Source organism: Fringilla coelebs (assembly GCF_963513975.1).
Source record: "Fringilla coelebs genome assembly, chromosome: 1".
In the NCBI taxonomy this organism is placed as follows: domain Eukaryota; kingdom Metazoa; phylum Chordata; class Aves; order Passeriformes; family Fringillidae; genus Fringilla; species Fringilla coelebs.
This window is the reverse complement of record NC_140028.1, coordinates 12,976,083-13,001,234: the sequence shown is the minus strand read 5'-3', so window position 1 is coordinate 13,001,234 and position 25,152 is coordinate 12,976,083. Positions and strand designations below refer to the sequence as shown.

The 25,152-nt window shown below is 45.4% G+C and overlaps 1 protein-coding gene across 1 annotated transcript; it reads right to left on the bottom strand.

Annotated features, from left to right (window-relative positions):
• Nucleotides 1–426: 426 nt before the first annotated feature.
• FBXO32 (F-box protein 32) lies at nucleotides 427–24,515 on the bottom strand. Its single transcript, XM_084223049.1, has 9 exons — nucleotides 24,244–24,515; nucleotides 21,058–21,170; nucleotides 19,297–19,346; nucleotides 18,535–18,627; nucleotides 11,612–11,705; nucleotides 10,605–10,789; nucleotides 7,493–7,675; nucleotides 6,172–6,315; nucleotides 427–5,513 (listed from the first exon to the last, which is right to left on the bottom strand). The coding sequence occupies exons 1-9, from the start codon at nucleotides 24,357–24,359 to the stop codon at nucleotides 5,424–5,426; spliced, it is 1,068 nt and encodes a 355-aa protein (XP_084079175.1). The 5' UTR covers nucleotides 24,360–24,515; the 3' UTR covers nucleotides 427–5,423.
• Between the last annotated feature and the right edge of the window lie 637 nt (nucleotides 24,516–25,152).

Sequence of the window (25,152 nt, the reverse complement as noted above, 5' to 3'; positions counted from 1 at the left end):
CCTCTGAGCAAGAGCCTGGGTCAGACTGTTGGCAGTTCTGACAATAACAAGATACAATCATTCCCCACCCCAAAAAAAGATTAAAAAATAATCACTCAGGCAATATGAATAGAAAAAAAACCCAGTATTTTATAAGCCATAAGTTGGAGCTGAAGGCCTCAGATCAGTGTGGGCACTGGTGATCTCCTTTGGGGCAGCAATCACTCCTGTGCTGTGGGCAAGGTTCATGAGCACAGGTTCTCCTTGGAAGCCAGGGCTCATTTCCCTTTGAGATATGATGAAGCAATAGCTCTATCTGGGGTGTTCTACTGTGACACCAAGCCAAGGTCTGGATGTTCCTGCAGAACAGTCTTTGCTTACAGTCATCAGGAGCTCAAGGCTGATAAGGTCACCACCTTGGAAGCAATGAGACAACCAACTCTGTGGTTCACATTGTTTGAACATTTATTGCAATTCAGTGTCAAAAAAGTTTTACAAAAATACTGTCTGCACAGAACAGCTATAAAAATCAGTTGAACATGCAAGGAAAGAGGAAAAAAGTGTGCAAATTTATAATGGAAGGATTTTAACCACACAATAATATTAAACAGAAGTCTTATATAAGGGATGCCTTTCACTTCATATCATCTCTAGTTAAAACTTCAAGGAAAAATAAAACAACACACTCTCTCTTCCATATATAAGTGTTTATAATTACTGTAGATTAGTTCCTAAAGATAAGCATATTTTCTATTTCAAATTAAAATGTTCTCTTGGTAGCTGACATGTCAGCATTCTGTGCAGCACAGGATGGCTAAAGAAAGGCAAATTCCACCCTCAGTTGCCCTCCCAGGAGGAGAAGCAGCAACACTTGGTCAACAGAGAGGGAATTTCTCTGGTGTCAAGAGTATCTATATACTTGAGACTGCATGTGTCAAGGGCGAGATGGATTTGTTCTCCTAGGGCCAGATCCTGCAAAGCTGATTTGCTACCAACAAAATCATTGGAGGAAGACACTGGATAGAAACCAGGTGCTGGTAAAGACTCAGAGCCCAGCAGCCACAGGCTGACAGCGGTGTGGAATGGCTGACCACAGCTTCAGAGCCTGGAACCAGCATCACTACAAGCAAAGAGCTGAGAAAGCAGCACAAGCAGAACACCAGAGTCCCTTGAAGGAGGGAGTGAGTCTACAGCAGCCTGATCAGCCATCAGCTCCACAGGGCCTGTGCTTGTGCAAACAGGCCAGCTACAAAGAGGGGCATTTCAATTTAAAGCTATGTCTTTTTGGCAAGGTGCTGATCTACAGGGAAGATGTGCAACACGTTTGTAAGGACAACCGCAGAGGACAATGCTGCTTTGCTGTACCAAGCAGGAGATCAGATGTGAAAAGCACATCTGATTTGTTTGCTACACAATAGGATTTGAAATGTTCCTGCTCTAAATGAAATTCTAGCAACTAAGGGACAAGGAATTTTCTGGGTAAGAAAAGCTGGTTTAGTACCTGTGTATGTTCTATAAGGTGATAACTTCCCAAAAATAATTGAAGTCAAACAGAAATGGGAATACAAACAGTTTAAAACCTGGGGCAAAGAAAAACAATATAAAATATATTCCCATATACAGAAAGTGTCAGGGTGCAATTAAATGTTTACATACAAAGCAATGTCTTCAGAGCAATACACATTTTCCTAATCACTTTACATAATTAAGGATCTAGCAACTCCCACAGTTAAAAAAAAAGAAACCCAAAAAACGTAAGAGGAGGTACACACACTTTATGATCAAACTTCAGCATACCATAGTTAGTATAAATGGCTTAAGGTATGTACAGCTGAAATTGCGCCTCTTGAAATGGCCACCACATCAAAAACTGGCCTCTTCTAGAAAGCTGAAACAGAGATCTCCAGGATCTCTCCCTTCCTAAGCCTCCTCTCTTGCACGGATCTATTATTTTTCCTCTTCACAGCACCATGTTCTATGCTGTTGCACTAGTTAATACATCCTCTAAAGACAATGAGATTTCCCTGGATATGTTGGCAAGAGAAAACCCCAAAGAGAGGAAAAACTCTCCTTTCCTAGTATAAGAACTGATGCACATCTAATGGAAATGCATCAACTAACTGGAAAGTGAAATGTCATTTGAAAAGAACGTTCTATTTCCAAAACACAAGCAAAAGTCTGTTTTTCCCTTCACAACAGCTTTGCCACAATTGTCTTAAAATAAAGAAGTCCTTTTTGCCTGAGAGCAACCTTAGACCATCCTGCCTGGAAACCCCTGATATCACTGTCAGTTTTGTTACTCTGCCACCCTCAGCCAAGCAGATGCCTTTGCACCCCTAAAATACCGATTGCTTTGTTTGTAAATGAGTGAGGTATTTGGATGCAACAGTATTTTGTTTTAAATACAAACCAAGAGTATTGAATTCACTGCAACATCTCCCTGTACCAGCCACTCAAACAATGGGTCCCCAAAGAGACCAAGGCCATCTTTGACAATTGCTGCAGCAGGAGGGTAATGACTGAGGCAGTAACTGAATAAGGCTTATTCTATTTCTTTTTGTATAGTCTGTTTTGTTCTGTACAGTAGTTGCTTGGTTTGCTGCTAGTTTGGACACTGACAGCAATATCCCAAGACCTCACACAAGCAACAGACAAGTGTCTATGTATAACAAATCATCTTCAGCACTTTGACCCTTACAGTGCTAAGAAATAAAATACACAGTAATTGAAGTTTTAGAAATAGGAGCCTCAGTTGCACATTCAATCTGTTGTCAGTATGACCCATGGTCACTGGGTGGGTAGAGGAGGCCAGTGAAGGGTTGATAGAGGCAATGGCTGGAGCCAAGACCCTCCCAAATCACAGCTCAACGTTGAGAATTTCCATCTTCTTATGCAAGGAACGCAGTAGGCCAGATTCAAATCTGAGCTTAAAATTCACTTAGTGTCACAACCTCACAGAGGGCAAGTGCTAAGCACAGATGCAGAGTAGGCAGAATGCTGCAGCATTTCATACCAAAATATTGTTGCCTCCCCATCACAACAGGCTGGCTCACCACGGGTGGCATAGGCAAACCTACAGAACAAACCAACCCCAAGTCAGAGCTGGAAACAAAAGATGCCAAAGGAACAGGTCTTCTCACTGCTGGAAAAAGGAGCTACAGGACTCTCCAAATTCAGTGGCAATGCTTCACTCACTTCACTTGCAAGTTTCACTCCTTAATGTCCTCAACTCACGAAGCCAGATTTCAGCCTTGCCTACCCGCTGCCATCAACGCAGGAAGGAAAACAGAAACTGGCCTCCTTTACTCACAAACATCCCCCAAACATGCACAAGTGTGCTTTTCCAAGGTAGCAGTTTTTAAATCACTTTCAGTTGACATGGGTATGGATCAGGAGGCTTATGCTTTCCACCAGCAGTCAAACTGATGAATGGGGCATCAACACCAAGATAAAGCTTGTTATCCTGCATGTGTTTTCCCCTCATCTCTGGAGAGTGACAAGCTCTGGGCCATGGGTAAGGGTGGTGCAGGCTCACAGAACTCTCTGGAAGAGCAAAAACTCAGGATTTGCTGTTAGGCGGCTGGAGAAGGGCATGTCTTGACAGCATTTTCCACATTTTCTTCCCCTCTTCCCACTGCTCCATCTAGAGGCAGTTTTTTTCCCTTTTCACATCTCTTCCAAGAATATGCAAAGTGATTTAGTTTGCAAAAATGCAAATACTGTCATTTTAAAATACAAACAGCTGCAGAAAAGTGTTCAAAGTCAGTTATAAAAATGTAAAAAAAGGAACAGCATATTTAACAATAATTAACTCAAGTAGTTCTTCCTGAATTGTCCTGAGTACTCCTTTTCCTCAAAATTTTTGTACATAGTCACACACAACCCACTAAATATTTATCCTTACGAGGTATCCTGCTTACATCATACACAGAGAAAGTGCTATACAGGAAATCTACTAGCAAACAGCAAAAACTTTCCACTGCAGGTTTTCAGACTGCTATGTATGAGCTGGCTTCTTCAAGCTCCACTGTAGAGAAAAGTGAAGCATTGCACGCAACAGAGGAGACAGTGAACCAGATCACAGCCATGGTGAAGTGGCCACTCACTCTGTAGGACTGAAAATTTAGCTCTGGGTTAGGGTCAGAAGATCCCATAAAACAGCTCAGCACTGGAAGCAGAAGGGACTAGGGTCCTTGGGTCTTGACCCCTGGCATGGAGAAAGAACCAAAGATATCAGTATGTTGGAAATCCCTTGCTTCCCCAAGCCCTGACTGCTAAGTGCTAATCACTCCCTAAGCTCCAGGGCTCTGAAACAAAACATTTGCTGCCAGTCTTCCAGTGAATAAAAACCGCATCATTTAATGAGATTCAGTGGCCCAGTTCCCCCTATATTTTACCAGCTCCAAGATGACTGAATTCACTTGACAGCAGTGGGAATACAGAGCAGTGTATATGTTGGAAAACATGGGCTTGAAAAAACAGATTCTAACCTCACCTAGGATTTCAACTAGTGCAATTAACCTAATGAAGCAGATAAGAATTTACCTTGTGAGATTAAATCCAGTCCTTTGTTTCCCTATCATAGAACTTCCTCCCTTATAGATAATGCTCATCCTTCTGTCTTCTCTTTTCACATTTGCATGGTCTTTCATAAAACCAACAAATTAAAAGAGGATGGAGTAAATTCTTAGGTATTGGTATGGTGCCTATCATCTAGGCATTCAAGCACTGAGTAGAGCAAGAAAACTAATGTAAAGAGGTAAGCATTAATACAAGAAAAGATGCTTACTATCACAAACATTTCCCTTTAAATCATTGTACAAAATACAAAAGTTCACATTGTACACTGGATTTTTGTTTGAAAGGTACTCAATCTGTTGGAGGTAGAAAGTGGTATGTTACGATTCTGTCTCACAAGTAGGCTAGATTTCTATCCTAAGTATTTCAGAATGTGTCCTTTTAAAAACACAAAAGTATTATTAAACTTGTCACAGGGATATTTTTCATAAATATTTCTAAAATGTCATACTTATAAATATGTATGCTAAATAAAACCAGATGGAGGAACAGTTCAACAGTCCTAGCCTCATATTGCTTTCTCTCTATTAGAAACAAACCAAAAGAGTTCTCAAATGGATGCGGGGCAAATTCATTTTTAACTTCTAAAAACAAGCAATGAAGGTCTTTTTGCCCTGTATCTTGTACTCTGATGATAAAAAAGGGACTCTGTACAACATGCTGTATTTATACACCATTCCTATGGAAGTCTGTATTCCTTAAGTGCTGCTTGTCAGTGAGCAACTTCACCTTTCTTCTCCGAGATCCTCCTGTTCCTTGACTCAGGAGCTTCAAGCTAACATGAATATTTACACTATTTACAAATGGAGTGTCCAAGCTCTGTGACAGTGTCCTGTAGGAATTGCATAAGCTGCGCTGACCCAAGTTCAGAACCTGAACAAGTTGATAAACTCTTGTGGTGAAAGAGAGGTGGAGCAAGTCTCTGGATTGTTGGCTGTGCAGGGGTGATCAGTACCCTGGGAAAGGAGAAAACAATTCTATTTAGAGAGGCTGCAGAAAGGCTGCCAAAGCATCAGCCAGCTTAGCACTGCCCCTCTGCCAGACATCCCATGTGCAAATAGGTAGAGCAGAGCCCAGAATAAGAGACAGCTCAGAACTGGAATTAATATCTTAGGGGCAAGTCATCGAAAAAAGAAGCAGCAAGGATCCAATTAATTCTGTTCACCTCTTCTGAGCAAAGAGAGGCTAGAGCCTATCATCAGCTACTGGAGTTTAACTCCAGAGACATGCCTTGCATATCACCACAGTGGTCAGCAGATTTTTGTCCTGAGCTGTTTTGCAGCCATCAGCTTTCATTCCAGCTAGTCCTGTTGCCAAGACCTCCACTTGCATATAATGGGTAGAGGAAGCTGCTGGCAGTGCAAAAATGATTTCTTGCAGGCAGCCCTAAAACATGCCCATTTTCCAACCCTCTGGCCCCAATGGACGCTACTCATGTTCAAGATAAAGCTGGGATCTCTGAAGCACAGAGAAGAAAGGAAGAATTATGATGCAGGAATTCACTGGGCTATGCAGGCAAATGAAGTGCAACACCCTAAGCCAGCTGCAATAGGAGGAAGCGCTGTATGCCCCATGACTCCTGCCCCAATCAAGTCTGTCCCACCAGCACCTCACCTTCCAGGAAAGGATGTGGCAGTGCCTGCACAGTTGCAGCGTGTCACCATACTGCTCCTTCCGTGGGTAACACCTTATGAGCTTGAAGTACATCTTTTTCCAATCCAGCTGTCCTTTGTCAGATAAGATCAGACGTTTGCGAATCTTAAAGAAAAGATGCACCCAATTATAGCAGGTCAAAAAACTGATTTGTTCTGTTCAGCTCATGGTGTTCTCTCCCTCGCATGTCAACCTTGCCAGTGCCATAACAGTTCCCTTGCAACACTGAGAAAGCTCTTACTTTGAAAACTTCTCAGCTTTTTTGAGCTAAGAAGCTCTTACTTTCTACTTATAGCTGAAAAAGCTATAAGCATTTTCCTGATGGGAACAGCCTCACTCAATACCATTATGAGGGTCTGTTCCACCTTCATCAGCTTCACTGTAGGAAGCCTGAAACCCTGGGAGCTCTCTCATACTACTTTGACCACTGTTTCTGGCAGGCAGCAAGTAGAGTTGCATTTAACAGCTGTAAAAGTTGAGGTATTTTTCTCTAAGAAACAGTGATTTATCATATCATATCACACCCATTTCTCTTTTAGGGTTCATTAGTTGCAGAGACTGGATTTGAATTTACTTAATAAAAGAAATAACTCCTCCAGAGTCACTTCCAAAGTCAGATTCAGAGTGAGTAAATAAAGCCAGGTCAGCAGAGAAATCTGGCACATGGTTCCTGAAGTGCAGAGGTCTAGTACAAACACCCCAGACATTCACCTATAAACAGAGAGGGATTTTTGTTTGCTTTTAAGTTTAGATGATCCCAAATGATTCCCAGCCTGCCAGAGATGTTTACACAGGTACAAAGTGGGCAGCAGCAGGGCTGTTTTCCACATATCATCCCATCACTCACAGAACAGCTCAGAGGGGATTTCTTGCTCTAAAGGGCAAGGGAGAACAGCTCATGGACCACATCCACAAAGATACTCTGCAAGGCTGTCAGTCCCTGGGACATCAGGGTGATTGCTAGAGCTTGCCTGCACGTTTTCCCTGCACACGTGGGGCAAGGAGCAACTGCAAGTCATGCAGTTGTTCCCACCTGGATTAGGATTGAAATTCAGTGGATGATTAATTCCTCAAGCTCCTATTTCAGGAATCATTGCTGTGGCATGTAAAACCCTCTATATAAATCATCTTCACAGCCATATCCATGCCAGCTTATATTATCAGCTTGCTGCACTGTCCTCATATCCAAGAGACAGCCAAGTAAGAGAACATGCAGGGCAGACACTCTTTCTGGGGAGGGGGTACACCAAAAACTGATGGCAGTTTGCACCTCTCCTCATACCTGTCTGTCTGTGAAGTGGTACTGGCACAGTTTTTTCCACAGCAGCCTGTCTTCACTGAGCACTTGGAGGTCAGGAGCCACCTGACCCAGGCTAACCAGGTCCCTCCCATCGCTCAGTCGCTGCATGATGTTCAATTGTAAACACAATGGCAGGTCGGTGAGAGTGGTTCCTTTAAAGGCAGGCTGGAAGAGACAGACAGAACTGAGCTCCCAGGAAGCTGGAAACCTAAGAAATCCTAGCTTGCAGCATAACTACTGCTTTTTTAAAACTTCTTCACACAGAAAACAAAGCAGCAGTTCCCTCTTCCAAATAAAGGAGACATTTTACATGCAAATATTGGACCTTCTGCCCCATAACTGTTTGAGATAACCTCAAGGAAGAGGACATGTACCTGTAATACAATAATTAGGAGAGTTGCAGTCCAAGCCTCCTTCTCTCCTTTTTGTCCACCCTACATCCATGCTTGTGAGACTCTGCTCCCTGAAGTATCACCATCAGCTTTCACTATAGCAGGACATTGGCTGTATTGTGGTATCAGCTATTGTTCATCTAGATCTCTCCACCACCAGGCAGATGGGCATTACTTCTCAAGTGCAGCTCTGGTTACATGCACTGCTGGGAATCCCATGCTCTTCTGACATATGTTTTAGCTTATATCATCACAGGATCTTGCTGCAACCACAGCAGTGGCTGGTGAGTACTCACAGCATGGGTTCCCAGGTCACTGCTGGCAGGGCTAGCTTTTCCTCTGGGAACACTTGAAGGACCTGCCCCTTTCCCACAGGCTGCAACCCTGGTTTTCCAGGCTGTTCAGGCCTGGTTTTCCAAGCTATCCATACAAAAGCAGATCCTAGCCTAAAGATACAAAAGACACCCCCACCCACTTCTGCTTAGCCTCCACAGGGTGCAGGATTATTTTGCAAGTCCACCTGGGGTACAGCTCTAAACTGACCACAAGAGATCTGCATGTCCTGCACTCAGGGGAAATCCAAGCTATACACAGGAGCAAGGCATCAGCAAGGACCACAACCTGGGCACCAGCTGCAGCTTCAAAACCAGCCCCAGCCTTATTAAGGCAAACAGCAGCTTCTAGGATTAGGCTCCAACAAAGAAACAATGTTAGACAGATGTGCCAAGTTCATCCTTTACCCTGCACAGAGATGCTGCTATTTTAAGTTGCAGAGTCACAGCACCCGCCTCATCTTTGGCAGAGCTATTAACTGTTTCAAACAACCAGCACACAGCCCACCAGCAGCAAGGAAACACTGCATGAGGCTGCTTTTAATCATGTGGTCCCATCCCCAGCCATCCCACGGCATGGGAGACTCTAAGGAACAATAAGTACGTCTGCACAGCAGCAGCTCCTGCCTTCCCTCAGTGCCAGCGCGCTCAGAGCAGCGACACTGCCCGGTACCTGCAAGGACCTGAGCTTCTCAACCAAAACATCCATTTCTGCAGCACCACCTGCCAGGCAGACCTGACACAATCACTCCAGGAGGAGTGAACTGTCTCTACAGTGTCTGGAGGACATTCCTTTCCATGACAGCTTGGTGCATATTTTGGGGGAGGACGAATGCACTGGATCCCTGGATCATGTCCCGCTGCTCTTCCCTGCCAGGCTGCATTTTGCATTCTTCTGAACTATGTCTACATATAAGCTTTGCTAGGGCACAACAGGCAAGAGACTCTTGGGTCAAAAAAAAAAAAAATCCCAAACAAATCTCACACTTGTATATCTTTTTCTGAAAAAAACCAAAAACTTATGTGACTCAAGCAAATCCTCTTTTGGATCCTTTTCTGGCTCAGGCCGAAAGCTTATCTGCTGCTAGTTTTCCCTCAGTACTCTTTTCCAGAACTTTTCAAGCATTCCTTTTTTTTTGCAGAAAGAACACAGATTAGACCAGAACAGATAAGTAAGCTGTCATTTTCTGGGCAGAAGTTTGTCTTTTTTTTTGAAGCAGCTATAGCACACACAACATTTTTCAAGGTTGGTTTTAGGTTTTCTGGGTTTTTTTTTTTTTTTAATGATTTAGGTCTTGGGTGTTGTAAAACATTTCCCCCTTTAGAAACACCACAGGTTCACTGCACCATAAGTAACTGGCTGCACAGAGCTGGGCTTCTTACTTTCTCTGAATTAATTTGGTTTTTTTCCAGCTTGAACTGAAGTTATCTTCAGTGGTATGATTTTTTTTGCATGCTCTACACATTTTATTTACTTTAGAAAAAGTGTCTGCAAACCTACACAAGTATGTATAAGAGGCAGTTCCTTTCACAAGCAATATTTTGATGCACTTTTGTCTGAATAGGCAGAGTTCTTCAAGATTACAAGGAGAACACCAACACATGTCAGCTTGGGGGGAAAGCTGTATATATAGTCCTGGGCAACTTATTGTTTGTATCCCTGCTTGAGCAGAGGGGGTTTGACCAGATGACCTCCAGAGGTCTAGTCCAACACCAAACCTGCTGTGGTTGTGTGACATGAAAAAAGTTCAGACTTAATTCCCATGTAAAGCCAGTCTAGAAATTTATCATCTAAAACATCCTTCCCATCCCCACAGATGCTGTTGAAAAAACAGATGTTGTAAAAGCAGGACTCATCCAGCTGGAACAGGTAACTCCAGACTACTGGAAGACTCATTGGTATTTTCAGCCAGGAAGCATGAAGTTATGCAGCAATTTGAAAATTAGCATTTAATTTACAGCTTAAACAAATCTAAAAGCCTCAGCTGTCTGATGAACAAGTTTTGAAGGCAATTGCTCAATTTGAGAAAGCCTGAGTTGACTTTTCACACTGAGGCCTGGCCTCTAAGGAATGAAGAGGGGGAGAGGGTTTTTTGTCCAGCTCTGTTCACACAGCACTTCATAGCCATTATAGAGTCAAGCCACAGTTTGTGACCATTAACCTCAAGCATGATCCTGGGTTATGTACACTGAGTTTGAATTAAGGGAATCAAGTAATGCTAGGAAAGCATCCAGTTATTTTGGCAGCTCCAGGTTCTTCCAAGCTTGCACTAGGAGTAGAGTGGGAAGCAGTCACCCAAATGAGAGCCGTTGACAAGAAAAAGTTTCATGATGGAGACAGTATTTTTAGCTTTCAGGATTTGTGCTTACCCTGGTGATCTGAATGTTGTTCAGTTGCTGCTGCCAGTGAAGAATGCTCTCCATCCTGTGCACCCACATGTTGATGTTTCCAACCAGGACAGACTTCCCAACCCGTTGAACTAGCGTGCAGAGGGATGTATAGAGGGTCTGCAGCAATTCCCTTATTAGCCTGATGTTCTGCTGATCTTCAAGAACTTTGGAAGAACAGGAAAGGTTAAAAATGGGAATTGTCAAAATCCTTCTCTGAATCTGCATGTTTCTCAGGCAAGTTATTTGCTGTAATTTCACAGGCCAAGAGAGCCAGCCCGTGCTTTTCTTTTTAGAGGAAAGCACTTAAATGTTAGCCAGTCACAGCAGGTTAGACAGCAGATGGAAAGGAAAGAGAGCCTCCCAGGATAAGCAGATGAGATCTGCTGCACTTCCCATTTCCAGCCACTGGCAGCCAGCCAGTTTTACCCTCTGATACTATGCAAGAGTTTATCTATGTGCACCTCTTCCCCATCTACCCCAGCTAATGCACATTTCTCATTACATATAACAGGCTGCTGTCAATGCCCAGGCTTCTGGGGCACCTAAACATCCATGAGGGAAGTGCCACATCTCAACCACAATTCATTCCCCTGAATAGGTGAAGACACCCCTCCAGAGCAGTGGGAGCAGTAGGTACAGCACAATGCCAGCAAGGCAGCAGCAGGGACTGCAGATATGCCTGGCTGAGGGCATGAGCAGCCACATCTTCTGCAGTCAGAAATAGGACTCAGTAGGATGCCAAAGGGGTGGTAGTGAGCAAAGCTGGGAAAGGAGGAGTCACCTCTCAGATACCTACCAGACTACAGACATTCCTTCCCCTCCCACCAAGTCCCTCATTGAGGGAAAAGAAAGCAGAACTGCACTACAGAAATAAACAGTGGAGCCCCTCTTCACCCATTTTGCATTGCCTGACTATTGTTAAGGATGTGGTTCACAAAAGTACATCAGATTAAATCAGACTCCCCCTCACCATTTTCATTTCTTACCTTTCTGAACCACTTTTTCCAAGATGTTCATGTAGTTTTTCTGGGCAATGCCACTCAGTGACGTCAGCTGAGACTTTGCTATCAGCTCCAACAGCTGTGGATAAAAATAGAAGTTGCAAGCCTTCGAGCACAGAGATACCTTTCTAATCTTGACTCCTAGTCACATGACACAGCAAAACAGTCCAGAGACTTGTTTGCTGCTTGAAAATAAAAAGGAGACAGAGCAACAGAGCAAAGTAACACAAAAGGGAAGGAGAGCAGAGGCCAAATAATTAAACTCACATCAAAAGAGGTGGGGGGGGGGGGGGAAAAAGGCATTTTCATTATCTGCACTGTGGGGGGAGAGGGAACTTGATTTCATGGTTCAGAGATGCAGAGAAACCACAGTGGTGCTTGGACTGACAGCCGCTCCTCACACCAAGGGAGCAGCAATCGGCCAGCGTCACCATCCCGCACTGGGGCACAAACAAGCAGTGTCATAAGGGAGCACGAGCAAATGCCTGTGTGCATGGGGATATTATTGACAGACCATTAATGAGAATCAGACTCCACAATTTACGTCAACTCCTGGGTTGCCTGGGCTTTGTCAGAGCGCTGTCGCCACGACAGAAAGGTTAAGTACTGTAGGAAGAACAAAAATCCTCCCTACAACAAACCCCTTCCCTCCCAAAGTTTCCTTCCCTGTTTAGCTCTAACAGCGACAATAACAAACTGCCTTTCCCTGTCTGCCCTGTTTACTTGTTAACCTCCCCTAACGAAAATCTTTTACTTTCAATTAGAATTTACTTCCCATCATTGACCTCCTGACTCTTGAGCAACTGAGCAGTGAATTTGGGCTGCAGTTGTTAACGGAAGCATTTCCCACAGGGAAGGATGCTCTCTCTTCCCCATTTCTGTGCCACAAGAACAGCTGGGGAAATTTCCGATGGAACATGCCCTGCAGAACATGTGGCCTGTGATCTTACAAGCCTTTCTCCCTTCCCCCAACATTATATAAACGTACAGACTGCCCACGTGTCAGTCCATTTGTTTTGGCCGTACGTAGACTTCTGTTTTAATTTAGAAAGGAAAGGAAAAACCTTTTATGCTACAAATCAATCAACACATTGCCACATGACCAGCTTATTAATCCTTTATCATCTGCAGCTCCAGTATCCTATTGCTGGCACCACAGAGAGTCCAGAGAAGGTGCAACTACTTGTGTCAAGTAACTAAGATGGCTTTTGACTAGACTTGATAAGTCATGAGCTGAACTGTTTGCCCTGCTACAAGAATGACAGGAATGTATCCAAAAAGTCACCGGCAGCTTGCCATGAAGCAGGAGCTGAGGGAGAGGTATTACTGCAGCCTGCTCTGCTCATCTGGGGCACTGGCATGTGACTGCCACTTAGGAGCAGTGAAGTCGCCTCAGTGACCAATCTCTTCTTCTGTTTAATATCCAGGCCAACACCACCATCAGATGGCTTTGAGTTTACATTCTATTAATATCTTGCACCTCACATGACCGAAAAAAAAACCCCCAACCCCTAAGATGAAAAAAAGGCCTGCACTAACTCCTGTCAAGGGCAGGCTGCTTGTTTTCTTGGCTTGTTTGGAGGAAACAAGAGATGCAGGAGAGTTGGGTAATATTTGGTGCACAAGCATGAGCGGATTTTCTGGCTATATCAGCTAAATGAGACCACAATAACTAAATACAAGGCAGCTTGCAAGATGTTTGAAAAGCTTATAAAATGTCTTTATTTTTTGGAATACTGGACAAATAAGTAGGAAAAAAACCCAACCAATGTCCCACAGCAGTCTGTAATACTCTGTTACCCTAAACTGTTTAGCCTTCAGACCTTTGATTATAGTGATCAATTTACCAGACTCCATCTGTACACTGGCCACACATGCACCCAGATCAGCTTGTCTGTGCACAAACAACTGCTGTCTCCAGACTGCACTGTTCTGGAGCTGGCACAGAGACAGTTTCCTCCAGGCTGGGTGTTAGCAATATTGTGCCCCTTACTAAAAACACCAAAATGCATGCAGCGATAAGCATCATGAAATGTAATACCAGAGGAGTTGGACACCAGGGCTGCTCTTTTAGAACAATGAGGATAAAAATCTCAGTTCCTTGAAGAACACTAAATTGGTACAAAATTAATTTAGCCAAAGGAACAGATTCAAATTTGCCCTGTCTGTGTTTACCAAGGTTCAATTTATGTTCAGTGAACCAGCTCAGATATCATGTGTCACCTCCCTTCTCCTACAGCAATAAACACAGGATGAAATTCCATATGAAAACTATGTTGTGAATACTTCTAGGGCTACTCCACTCCCCAGGGACCACTGACTGAAGCAACTAGCTAGTCCTCCAAATCAAAAGATATTTTATTCTCCTGGGCTCATATAATACACAAAAACCAGGTAAGGAATACAGTTCATCTGTGCCCCACATGCTCCAGTGCATTGGGGGTCTTAGTGTTGGCACAGGCCCCAAGTATGATCTCAGTTAATGGATTGCCAAATTGCAGTCTACACCAGTATTAAAAAAAAACTAATGTTGCCACTTGTATAATACAGACTAAAGCAGACAGATGAATTCAGATTAATGCTGAGTAGGGTAAAAAGACCAGAGAGCTGCAAGCCTGTGTTATGATGTGGCTGCATTAAGTCCAGCCCACGCTCAACTGAGAGGGACAGATGGTAGGAGAGAGTGCACAGGGAAAGGTTAAGAGCAATTTTAAAAGGTCTGCTTTTCAAATACACTAAGTAATTGCATTCCAGCCAGTTTTAACTGGAGCTGGGAAGTCTGCAATACCTCTGGAAAACAGGACATTAGATCCAAATTCACTCTTCCAGCTCCTCAGAATTTGAGAAAGTTGACCTGGTAGCTCCACTAAAAAAGTCCTTTCCTATTTTATTTGCCAGAACTATAGAGAAAAGGCAAGAGATGCAGTAGGCTACCCCAGAGCCTACCCAGCATGGCAGTAACCTGCTCACTTCCCCTGAGTGCAGTGGGGCTCCTGCTCAAACCCACCAGCCATCCGTCTGGAGCAGCAGCACAATAAAGTCTCTCAGCTTCAGCAGCAGAGCAGATCCTTCTCCTCCCATGAGCACAAGATTAAAAAAAAAAGCAAACAGAACAGTGCCATGTGGCAGGGAACTAGGGCCCCTGTTTCAGGGCCATGAAAACACTGCTGTGCACCCATGACTACTGTGCAGCATTGCTTAGACCTGCTACAGCCAGATGGCACTTTGGCCACAGTCTTGGTTCAACCTAGGGGGGTGCAGGCAATCCACACCCCAAATAACCACTGCTGGGGCTTACAGCACAAAGAGCCAAAAAATCCTGCTGTGCTGAGCAGGAGACTACAACCTTGACTTAAAAAGGGAAAAGCTCTGTAGTGATTAAAATCACAAGTCTCAAACTACTGAAGTGTAAATTCCCCACTGAATACCTCAAGCCAGCTATATGAAAGCTGGACTGCTTGTGGGGATCCATAAGTTCCTGATGGTTGGGGATGTGACTCCTCACATCTGGACTGCTTAGAAAAAATGAGAAATGAAAAATTCCTCCTCTAGCCCCACCTTGCTCTCACAGCCCTTCACTTTTGGCGGCTGAAACGTCACATTGGCTGTCAGCTGACAGGTGGAGCCAGAGCAAGGCGAGTTATTATGATTTACAGTGCAGGTGCTGACAGATGTCCATGAGACAGCATCTAGCTGATATTCTTTTAGGACAGCATAAATCCAGGACTCCCAGCTAACTTCTATTATAACTTAAGAAGCAAATTTAAGAGACTACTTTAGAAGGCTGCACACAACCTAGATCATGTTATTTTACAAGAGTTGTGCTTAGGTTGCTTAACATGGCCTAGGCTTTTATGACCAGAAATAGCACCTCCCTTTGAGACTACACAACCATCATATGAGAAATCCCTTTCTGAAGAAGCAGAACCTGTCATTTGAACACAGTGTTCCTGAAGGAAAACCAACTTCTGGGCTGCAGGCACCTTTGTTTCTGCTTCCATTAATTATGCCTACAGAATGCTTCCAGTCTTTTCATTAAATCTCTAAGACCAGAGAAACCAGGGCTGCTTCAGACCAACAACAGTTTGGATCCTCTGGGTCAATCACACACTTCCTTATTAGCCCTAAAAAGGGAGCACTGACTGTTCTGTAACATGTAAGCAGATGCACTAATTTGAAGGATCAGCAAGGACCAAGTCATGACACCAATACCTATAACTTGGCACTGCAAGAGCTGAGCTGTACCAGCAGACCATCAAGATAAGATTGATGTTAGAAGAAAATTTATTCTGCTTCACTTACATGGACTTACTGGCTCCAGCTGATGGTATTTGCCCATGAAAAATACTTGCCAAGCTTCTTGCAGCTCATACCTCCACCCCATGTGAAGGAGGTGCCCATTTAATCTGTGCACCATTAGAAACACCAAGTACTTAGCTTGGGTGTATCTAGAGCAGAAACTTCAGTGACAAGAAAGCAGGCACTGAAAACACTTAAAGACTGTTCATTTAAGTTTGGAGAAATTCAGAAAGGTAAGTTCATGTTAAGCCTGAGAGCCCATTTTGCTACCAGCAAGTGATGCAGCTTACGTCTCTATAGAGCAAGCTTGGGTGTAGCCAGCAGAACCTCAAACCTGCAGCTGTTCTCCTTTCTTTCCCTACAGACATTGTCATATTCTTTCCCAGCCTCCAATTCCAAATTCCCCTCCTTGAAAAGCATGTGCTTGATGAATTAAGTAGCATGACATTAGGATCAGGTACCCTGAGGAAGGAGTGGAACTAGAGAGAACAAGGAGAGGGAAGGAAGGGAAAAATGTTTTGCCTGCCAATATTCAAGGCATTTTCCATGTGACAGATGGCCCATCCATGTGCTTTAGGAGGTCTGCGACTTGCAAAGGACCATAACATGATCCACATCTAGGCAGAGCTTTTCATGAGTAAATCTGGCTTATAAGGCATTTTATGAGCTACTATCCTCTGGAGACTTGGCTGATACAAGCCTTTCATTTTAAGAAGTCAATTTTACAGTTTAATCCATGGTACCAGGTTTAATATCTTCTTTAAACTGCCAAACCACAAGTCAACCTCAATTAGAAACCTTCATACTTCTCAGTAGCACTATATCTATAAAACTACTGGGGGAAAGCTACTCTTAAAAGCTCAGAAGAGAGATAATTTGTAAAAACAAAGACACATGTCAGCTTCCATAGCTTTCAAAACTGTTGTTTTTGATAAAAGCATCCTAAATGTGCTGCGTATGAAGTCCTCATGAGAAAAAGAGAGAAGGTCAGCCTGAGCTCCCCTACCAGACCCCAGTGATTTAACTGAAAATTTAAATTTGCTCTTCAAAAAATTTAGTGGGACTTCTGTTCCACCTTTGCAGTCCCATTTGAGACATCTATCACATTGGGCCAAGCAGCAGAAGCCCATGTGGCACAGCATGACCCGAGGCCGTGCTTAGCAGAGGTCTTTGTAGTTCTTCACTGTCATAACAAAGCCTGCCAAAGGGATATCTGCAGCACTGAACAAGTTTTATTTTACATTCCTTCTTTATATTTGACTAAAGGGTTATGGCCTTGGCATGAACTGTTCCTTCTCCAGTAATCCCCCTGAAGATGACACGGCTGTGTGTGTATATATATCTCCAACATCAGGAAACACCGACTACCTCAGCAGTGGTGATCACTTCTGAACAGGCAGGAAAACAAGTTGTCCCAAGATCAGCAGAGCTAGGACAGCCTGAGTTTACATGACTTGGATTCTGCTTTGCCTCCCCCAGAGTCCCCACTGCCTGCTACCACTCCTGTTGTGGGACAACCAAGTGATTGCCCTTCCTATACAGCCAGTGGGTCATCACCCCCAATGCCTGTACCTTCCCAGGGTGACAGAAGTTTCCACAGGTGACTTGTCACCTTGACAACCTAGGTGAACAAATCAAGGTGAGCCTGCTCAGATAATTTCTTCCTTAGACACTTTTCATGACACTTCACTCAAAGGGAAAGCAATACCACTGCTGCTTGCTCCAGAATTTAACACCTGAACAGCTGTTCCCTCACCAACGATCAGCTGCTCACAAGGCATGAAAAGAAGCTGTTCATAAACAGCCTCAAGTTAATAACTTTTTTAAAAACCTTACTGAATTCCCTATCTTCCTAAGCATTCTGAAATTCAAGATCAATTTGCAGATCAACATACAAGTGTCCACAGCTCCCAGGACAGTAGGTCCCCCAACCACTACCACCTCCATGCCAAGCTGTGACCTATTATGCAATGCCAGAGCATGGGAAACTTGAAGCAGATGACTCCTTCTTTATTAACTAATGTTGTCAGGACTAAACAAACCCACTGAAACCACTGCCAGTCACAAAGGATTAAGAGCAACCGTGATCCTTAACAGAGAAGATCAGTGCCACCAAGAGGTTCAGCCCATCCCCTGATTGCCAAAATGCTTAGCTCTCCTGAGTCTCTCCTGTATCACATTAATGGAGATAAAGCTCCACAGACCTTGGACGGGAGCTTCTGGAGCAAAGAGGTCTCCAGTGCCCTGTGGCATCTGCAGACAGTCCATGTTCTTTTTCAGGAGCTGAACTGAAAACTCAGGAATTAGAAGCCAAGCTTTCTGGGTTTCAAAAGTGAATGACAACTGAAAAGTAGTAGGAATTCTAAGCTAAGGAGAGCTCATCTTCCACATTATCACCATTTTCTTTCCATTTTAATAAACTAAAGACAAGATTTGGGCATCTATCCACACACAAAACTTCCACAAATTACTTCATGCAGAAAAGCCTAATACATCCACTTGCACACTCAGACAACTCTTTGCCAGTGCTTCCCATTACCCAACTGGGTCTCAGTTCAGAGCCTCCTCCACCACCATCACATCAAAATACACCTTGGACTTTGACTCACCCTGACAACGTAGTTGAATCGCCTGGAATCCAGGATAGCACTGGAAAAGTCAAGGCGGTTGAAGGCTTCTCCCAAGGTGCAGTAACCATGGCGCTGAGAAGAAAAAACACTCTGGGTCATGTTTTGGCAGACTTGAGTCCAGACAGCACCACGTAGACCTGACCCAGAGCAACTCAATTTAGCAAGCTGATGGGTACAAATCATGGGAGAAATCACAGCCAGAGGAGGCAGGCTTGGCTCCTGCTGAGCTGCACTTACTGACATCAAGAGTGGGCATGGCCCAATGTAGATTATGGTAGTTTCCCAAGAGAGATCCATGCTCTGCTCATGACCCATGAATTTACGTGTGAGAATGAGCCATACATTCCTGGGGTTCAATATACACTGTGAGTTCAGATCAGTCTCCTACAACCACTTCTCTCCATGAGTGCAAGCGAGCCCTTGTGATAAATTCCAATGATTTTCCATGTTAGGACTGTACTGGGTGAAAGCCAAGAACAGTATTATGGCTTGGCCTGCAAATGGCTGGATTTTTTTAAATGAGGGAAGCAAACAAGTCATATTTTAAACACATGTACAAAGCCTTGTACAGCAAGCTCTGGCTCCCTGATAGGGGCTTAAAATCATTACTGAAATTCCAGCCACAAGCCAGATCTTCCACTTATCTCTTAAGAGCTTCTGCTGATTTATATCAGCACAGGATCTTCCACTGCTTGTAAGAATGAGTAGAAAAGAGAACAAAGAACCTGTAGAGGCACTCACCTCTTTTGTGCTTCCTTTGTGAACATAAATCCACTTCTCCTGGTGGAAATCTGTTTGGACAAAGACATTTCACTCAGTTAATCTTCCACCTCAGAGAGCTGTATCTCTGTTCTGCTCATAACATTCACTGTCTTTTACTATAAATTAAGTTATTTTGTTTACACCACCACACTTGAAACCAAATCTAGCAACTTGCTGAGCTGCTTTATTTCTATACAGTTTCATTTGAGACTGTAGCTCTAAGCCTCAGAAAAGGCTTCTGTTTCATTGACACAGCTCAAGACTGTAAATGTTTAATCTGCCAGCCACAGATATACCATAGCACCGCCTCTTTGGTCCCAGACAGTAAGTGTGGCTGACAGCCAGGTTTTGTTGTTATTGATTTTATTAACTATTTATTACCTTGGTTACAGGCTTGGGATTGTATGTCAAATTTGAAGTTGAGCAAAAATGTCATGAGACACCAGGCATGTAAGAGAGAGCTTTTAGCAGTGAGGTCAAGCTCAGAGGAGCATGCTTATGCTTGCAGCTAACTTGCTAAAAAAGAAAAAACTATGTGGGACCAAAATTTTCCTATTTCTAATTGCCCCTCCCTTCCCTCAGAATGGGAGTTGTCCCATCCATTCCCCAAAATAACTTCCCAATACCCAGCACACACTGCTAGATCTGTTTGCAGAAGAGCCTGTACTATAAGCAGTTATGCTGCTCAGTCCTTCTCCTACCTCATTTTCACACAGGCCTTTGACACTACTTCCACTACACACTGGCAATTTACCTGCTAGTATAAAAAAATTCTCCTCCCCACCCTGCTGGGCTCCTTTCCATAAAGAAAATATTGAACTCCTAAAGCAACCTGTAAATTAATGAACTGAAGCTATGGAATGTACTCCTGCCTAGTACTGTAAGTCCAAGGACAGACTCAGTCTCAGTTACAGGCATGCTCACCCTGCAGCAAGCCCTTTTCAATGGTAGGTCACAGCAGAATCCAGCCAAAAAATGTCATGGTAACATTTGTTTGTTCTGAGAACTGAATACACATAGGGGCCAACTTTTGGCAACAGTTTCCAAAATCCTGAGGGATGCACAATGAGTTAATAGCAGTGTGGGAATTGTAAGTCGCTTCCTCTGGGTATGTTTACATTTGTAGCCTTCACATGTAACTCCAGTACCTATCTTGCAGTCAGCCCAACACAGGCCGTGCTGTCCCTGCAGGCTCCCCCGGCTGCTCCCCCAGGGCCCCATCCGAGACCCCGGCTGCTCGCTGTGCACACAGAGAGATTTCAAGCCTTCTATTGTTTTGAATGAGCTGAAATCTTATTTCATTTTTCATGCACTCCGCACACAGAGATAGGATCAAAGCTTACATTCAGGCTTGTAGCCTCCAGTAATGTAGATTAGTGCTCAACATGCATATGGAAGGAAGAATAAATTTAGCCTGTTGTGCACAAGGAAGTCTACGGGGGGAAAAGACTGGAATTGGTTCATTTGAATGTACCATAGGAAAAAATTACCCTCCTGACAAACAAATGACAAAAATCTGAACACAACAAGCACAACTCCTCAGAGCAGGGATTACTAACAGGGGCATAAATCTTCACATTAAACTGTATCCAAGTTCTCTACTTAGGTCAAACATGGGCGCAAAGCCCTTCAAGGCTCTAGAAGGCTCTTCATGCGCTGTGCAAAAAACATAGATATGAAGCATTTTCCATTCTTCTGCAGCAACTTTTGTTTAAAAAGGAGTCCAAAAAGATGTCTTACATTGAGTCTTGGCTTTGTTATTCAGCAGATCTTTTTTTCTCTTCTTGGCAGCAACATCATAGTTTATGCTGTTGAAGAGATTCTCCTTGTTGTGATCATCTTTTTTACAAAAGCTGTGAATGACACAAAGCAAGGATTCTGTTTATTTCTGCATTCTGTTGAACACTATGTTTCCTGCAAGGAGAAAAAACAGATAGGTTTTTATTGGGGCCTCCAAAGCTGCCTTCTTGCAGGGCTGCCTCTGCGAAGTAGTCTGCACACAGTTTTAGCATCCAGTATTGGTATTTTTAAAGGGACCTTTGATGCCTCAATTCTGGGCTAGCCAAGATACTCATGACAGGAGCAGGTAACAGAGATTACACAGTTCATGCTGGGACACTGCTGAGCAATGTTCTCTTCCACTGTTTAACCTATTTCTATCCTTAAGTAACACCATATCCTCCTAGTGTAGGTAGCAGATTGCTCTGAGCCAGTCAGACTGCTACAGAAGGACATATTTAGACAACCCTGAAGACATATAGATGTACTCAAAATATTTATTAACAAAAGACTTCCCAGAAAATACTATTTCAAGCTTACAGGAAAAGCTTAGCTGAGGTTCAGACTTATCTGATGGTTTTCCAGACCCCACATAGTAGTGACTACACAAGTTAACAGCTAGGATCTCTTGTCCAAGACTGCCCATTGCCTGCTTCTGCTGGAGCTCTGCTGTAACTGTATTATTAGCAAAGGGAGCTATAACCCCTTATTTCCTTCTAGGGCAATGAAAGGCTAGCTATAAAGAGGCTGTGCATCAACATCCCCACATACTGCAGACCTGCAAATCAGCAGGTCAGAGCCACAACTCGAAACTAGAAAGCCCCTGGGCAGCCACGGCACTGCTGCAGAGGTCCTTGGGGGTGGCAGGGGAGGGCAGCACCTCCAGGCACTCTCAGCAGAGGCCCAGCACACAGCCTGCTGCCCAGACCTGCAGGGTGCCTCATAGGTGCCAAGGAAAAGACAGGCCATGCATCCCAGATAACAAAACAGAGCCATCTCCACTGCTCTAGCAGCTCGCAAGGGATGAAGCGTGGCTGTCTGCAGGCCTAAACTCAAAGAAGGGTCCCAGGCACCCCACTGCACCTCTCAGCTACTGTGGCTCAAACAGCCCTGGACCTCTGACAGGTGCCAAAACATGCTGCTGCTGCTTACAGCCCCAGGCAAGCTTCCTCTGAGACACCCACAAGGACCCTTACACAGCCAGGAAGCTTCCTGTACAGGCCATGTGTTTACACTGCTTAGTCTCAAACAAAAGCACCATACCAAACACACCTCTGATAGCTATTCAGCACAGTCTCCTGCAAAGGAATGAATCCTGTGTGACAAGACTTCTTGTTTCCACTGTTCACTGACTGTCCGCATGATCCCACCACCAGTATATGCCAAAGTCAAGTGAGAGTTTCAGCCCCAGAAGGGACCCACATCCCCTGTGGCATGATCCAGATGGGTGTTCTGGTTTGGCACCTGCACATGGCCCCAGAGGTAGAAGAAACCTCTCCCAGTTTCAGAACACCCTGACCCTCGGCTCCCCCTTCCTACTCTGCATGCCTCTTGCAGGGCATCCGAGCTGTGGAGAAGGCACCACTGCCATGGGCTCCACCCCAGCACTGCAGAAGGGGAAGAGCAGCAGCATTGAAGGTGAACAATATTCACAGAAACAACAATTTGAGGAACCAGACACTTCTGCCAGTTGTTGCTTGCTCAGAACCACCTAAACCTGAGAGCAGAACATCTCAGCTGCTCAGGTACCCCATCCATGCTGCTTCCTGCTGGGGGGACCAAAACCTGAGCAGAGAATATGGCAGCAAGGAAGAAGCTGTTTTGGAATATCCAAGCTCATACTTTATCAGGGATGCACAAAATCAATACGGGGTCAGGTTAACATGCTCCATGCAGTGGCAGAATCTGAGCCCAAGAGCACAAGATGGATCTGCTTTAAATCTCACATGTCAACAGCACACGCTTGCCTGTTGACTTCCTACTGAATGACTCTGTAATCTGAAACCACCATAACAGCAGCAGTGGACGAACTCCAGCATGGGAGGCAGATTATTACCCTGTTTATGTACTGCCAGGTTTCCACACAATTCTCCCCGGCATCTTGACAGGTTAAGCAGTTGGGTACCTGGACCTAGCACTGCAAGGACCTCAGCCCGGGGTCAATATGCTACCTCCTCACTTTTAATTGGGAAAAGGGATGTATAAACCCATGCTAAATTCAGTATTCCCAACACACTACGATCAGCCAGGCATTTTTATGTCCATTTACAAATTACAAACCTAAACTTGATTTTTACTTAGAGCTGACATGAAAGAAAGCAGGAGATACCTGCTACATAAGCCTCCTTGCACAATAACATCTCAGGAGCAGCTCATAGCAAATTCCTTCCTACTCCCAGTCCCCTTGTCATGGGCATTCCTGATCCTTTCCTAGCAGTGGGAAGGTGGCAGCAACCCCAACCCTGGCAGCACACAGCTGAGGAGAAGATGGAGCTCTGTGAGAAAAGTTTGCTTTTGACAGAAGCGATCTTGCCGGAGCCCATGACACCCACGCACTGCAAAGCTTCCTGCCCGCACCATCTTGGGGGATTGTTGATGTTTTGCAGCCAGATTAGTCAAGCAGCACGTAAGGTACATTACTCATGGCCCGGGGAGGATTTATGGCTTCAGATACATCATCCTTCAGAGCCCGAGAAGCCCCAAGAAAGGTTGTTTTGGGGGAGAGGGTGGGCAGCCACCCCCAGGGCTCCCAGGAGACGCCCGGCGGGGCTCCCCGGGGGCACAGCCCTCTGGCCGCGGGCCAGGTGAATGTTTCATCTTCTCCTCGATTTTTCGCCACAATCCGCAGCCATAAGGACGGCCCGGCCACCTGGGGAGGAACAGCCTCCGTAGGGACGTGGGGACCCCGCCGGGGGCTGAGTGACCCCCGTTCGGAGCTTCCTATAGGCCCGGAGGGGCCGCCGAGCCCTTCAGCCGGCAGGGCCGGGGTCACTCGGACAACGACCCCGCTCCGCCGGCACCGGGGCGGGCGCTGAGCCGGCCTGGGGCGAGGGGCCCCGTCCGCCCCTCACAGCTCCCCCCGCCCCGGCACCGCGCCCCCTGGCGGCACCGCCCGGCAGCGGGGCCGGACCGCGCCGCCGCCGCTACCTGCTGATGTCGCCCACGAAGCCGCCGCTCTTCTCGTCCAGGAAGCGCGTCCAGCCGTCGGCCGTCTTCACCCAGCTCTGCCCGGGGGAGCGCCAGTCCTGCCCCAGGAACGGCATGGCGACGGCACAGAGCGGGACCAGCACCGGGACTGGGAGCGGCGGCGGCGACTGGAGCGGTGCAGGCCTGGGCAGAACCCGGTGTGGGGCAGAGCAGGGCAGTACCCGGAGCAGCGCGGGGCAGACCAGGGCAGGGCAGAACCCGGAGCGGCGGCTGGAGCGGTGCAGTGGCTGCGGGCGCGCTCCAGCGCTATTTATGTGGCGGCGGCGGGCGCGTGTTGCCGGAAGCGCGGGCAGGCCCCGCCCCCCCGCACGTGGCCGTGTTTATCGGGGCAGGCCCCGCCCGCGGGGTGGGGGCGGGGCGGGTGGGGGCGGGGCCAGCGGCGCTGCGCGTGCCCGGCTGAGCGCGCCCCCGAGCCTCGCGCGCGTGCGCGGCGCCTTCGCGCTGTCGGCGTTGTGTGTGGACAGCGTTGAGAGCGGAATACAAACAAACGTAAAAACAGTGTTTTATGCGTATCTGAATGCCATATATGGCTCCCATATTCGAGTTATTGGTAAAAAAGATATAAATATTTATGCAGGCCTGCTTCCCTAGGCTCATAAATATGCTTTAGGTATTTACGTGTTGCAATATTGCACCGTATAATGGTATATATCTTAGTGTAATATATGTATTGGAAAGTTATCTTTATGGAAGCACACGGAATCGAAGTCCTGCTCTGCAAAGGGGGTTAAGCCAGGCAGATCCATGTCACTGAAAATACCGTCATCCTTTTAATGAGGATCACTCGGCAGCTCTGCAGCACAGTTGGGTTCGATCTGCAGGAGCAGATAAAGAGAGATAGAACTGCTA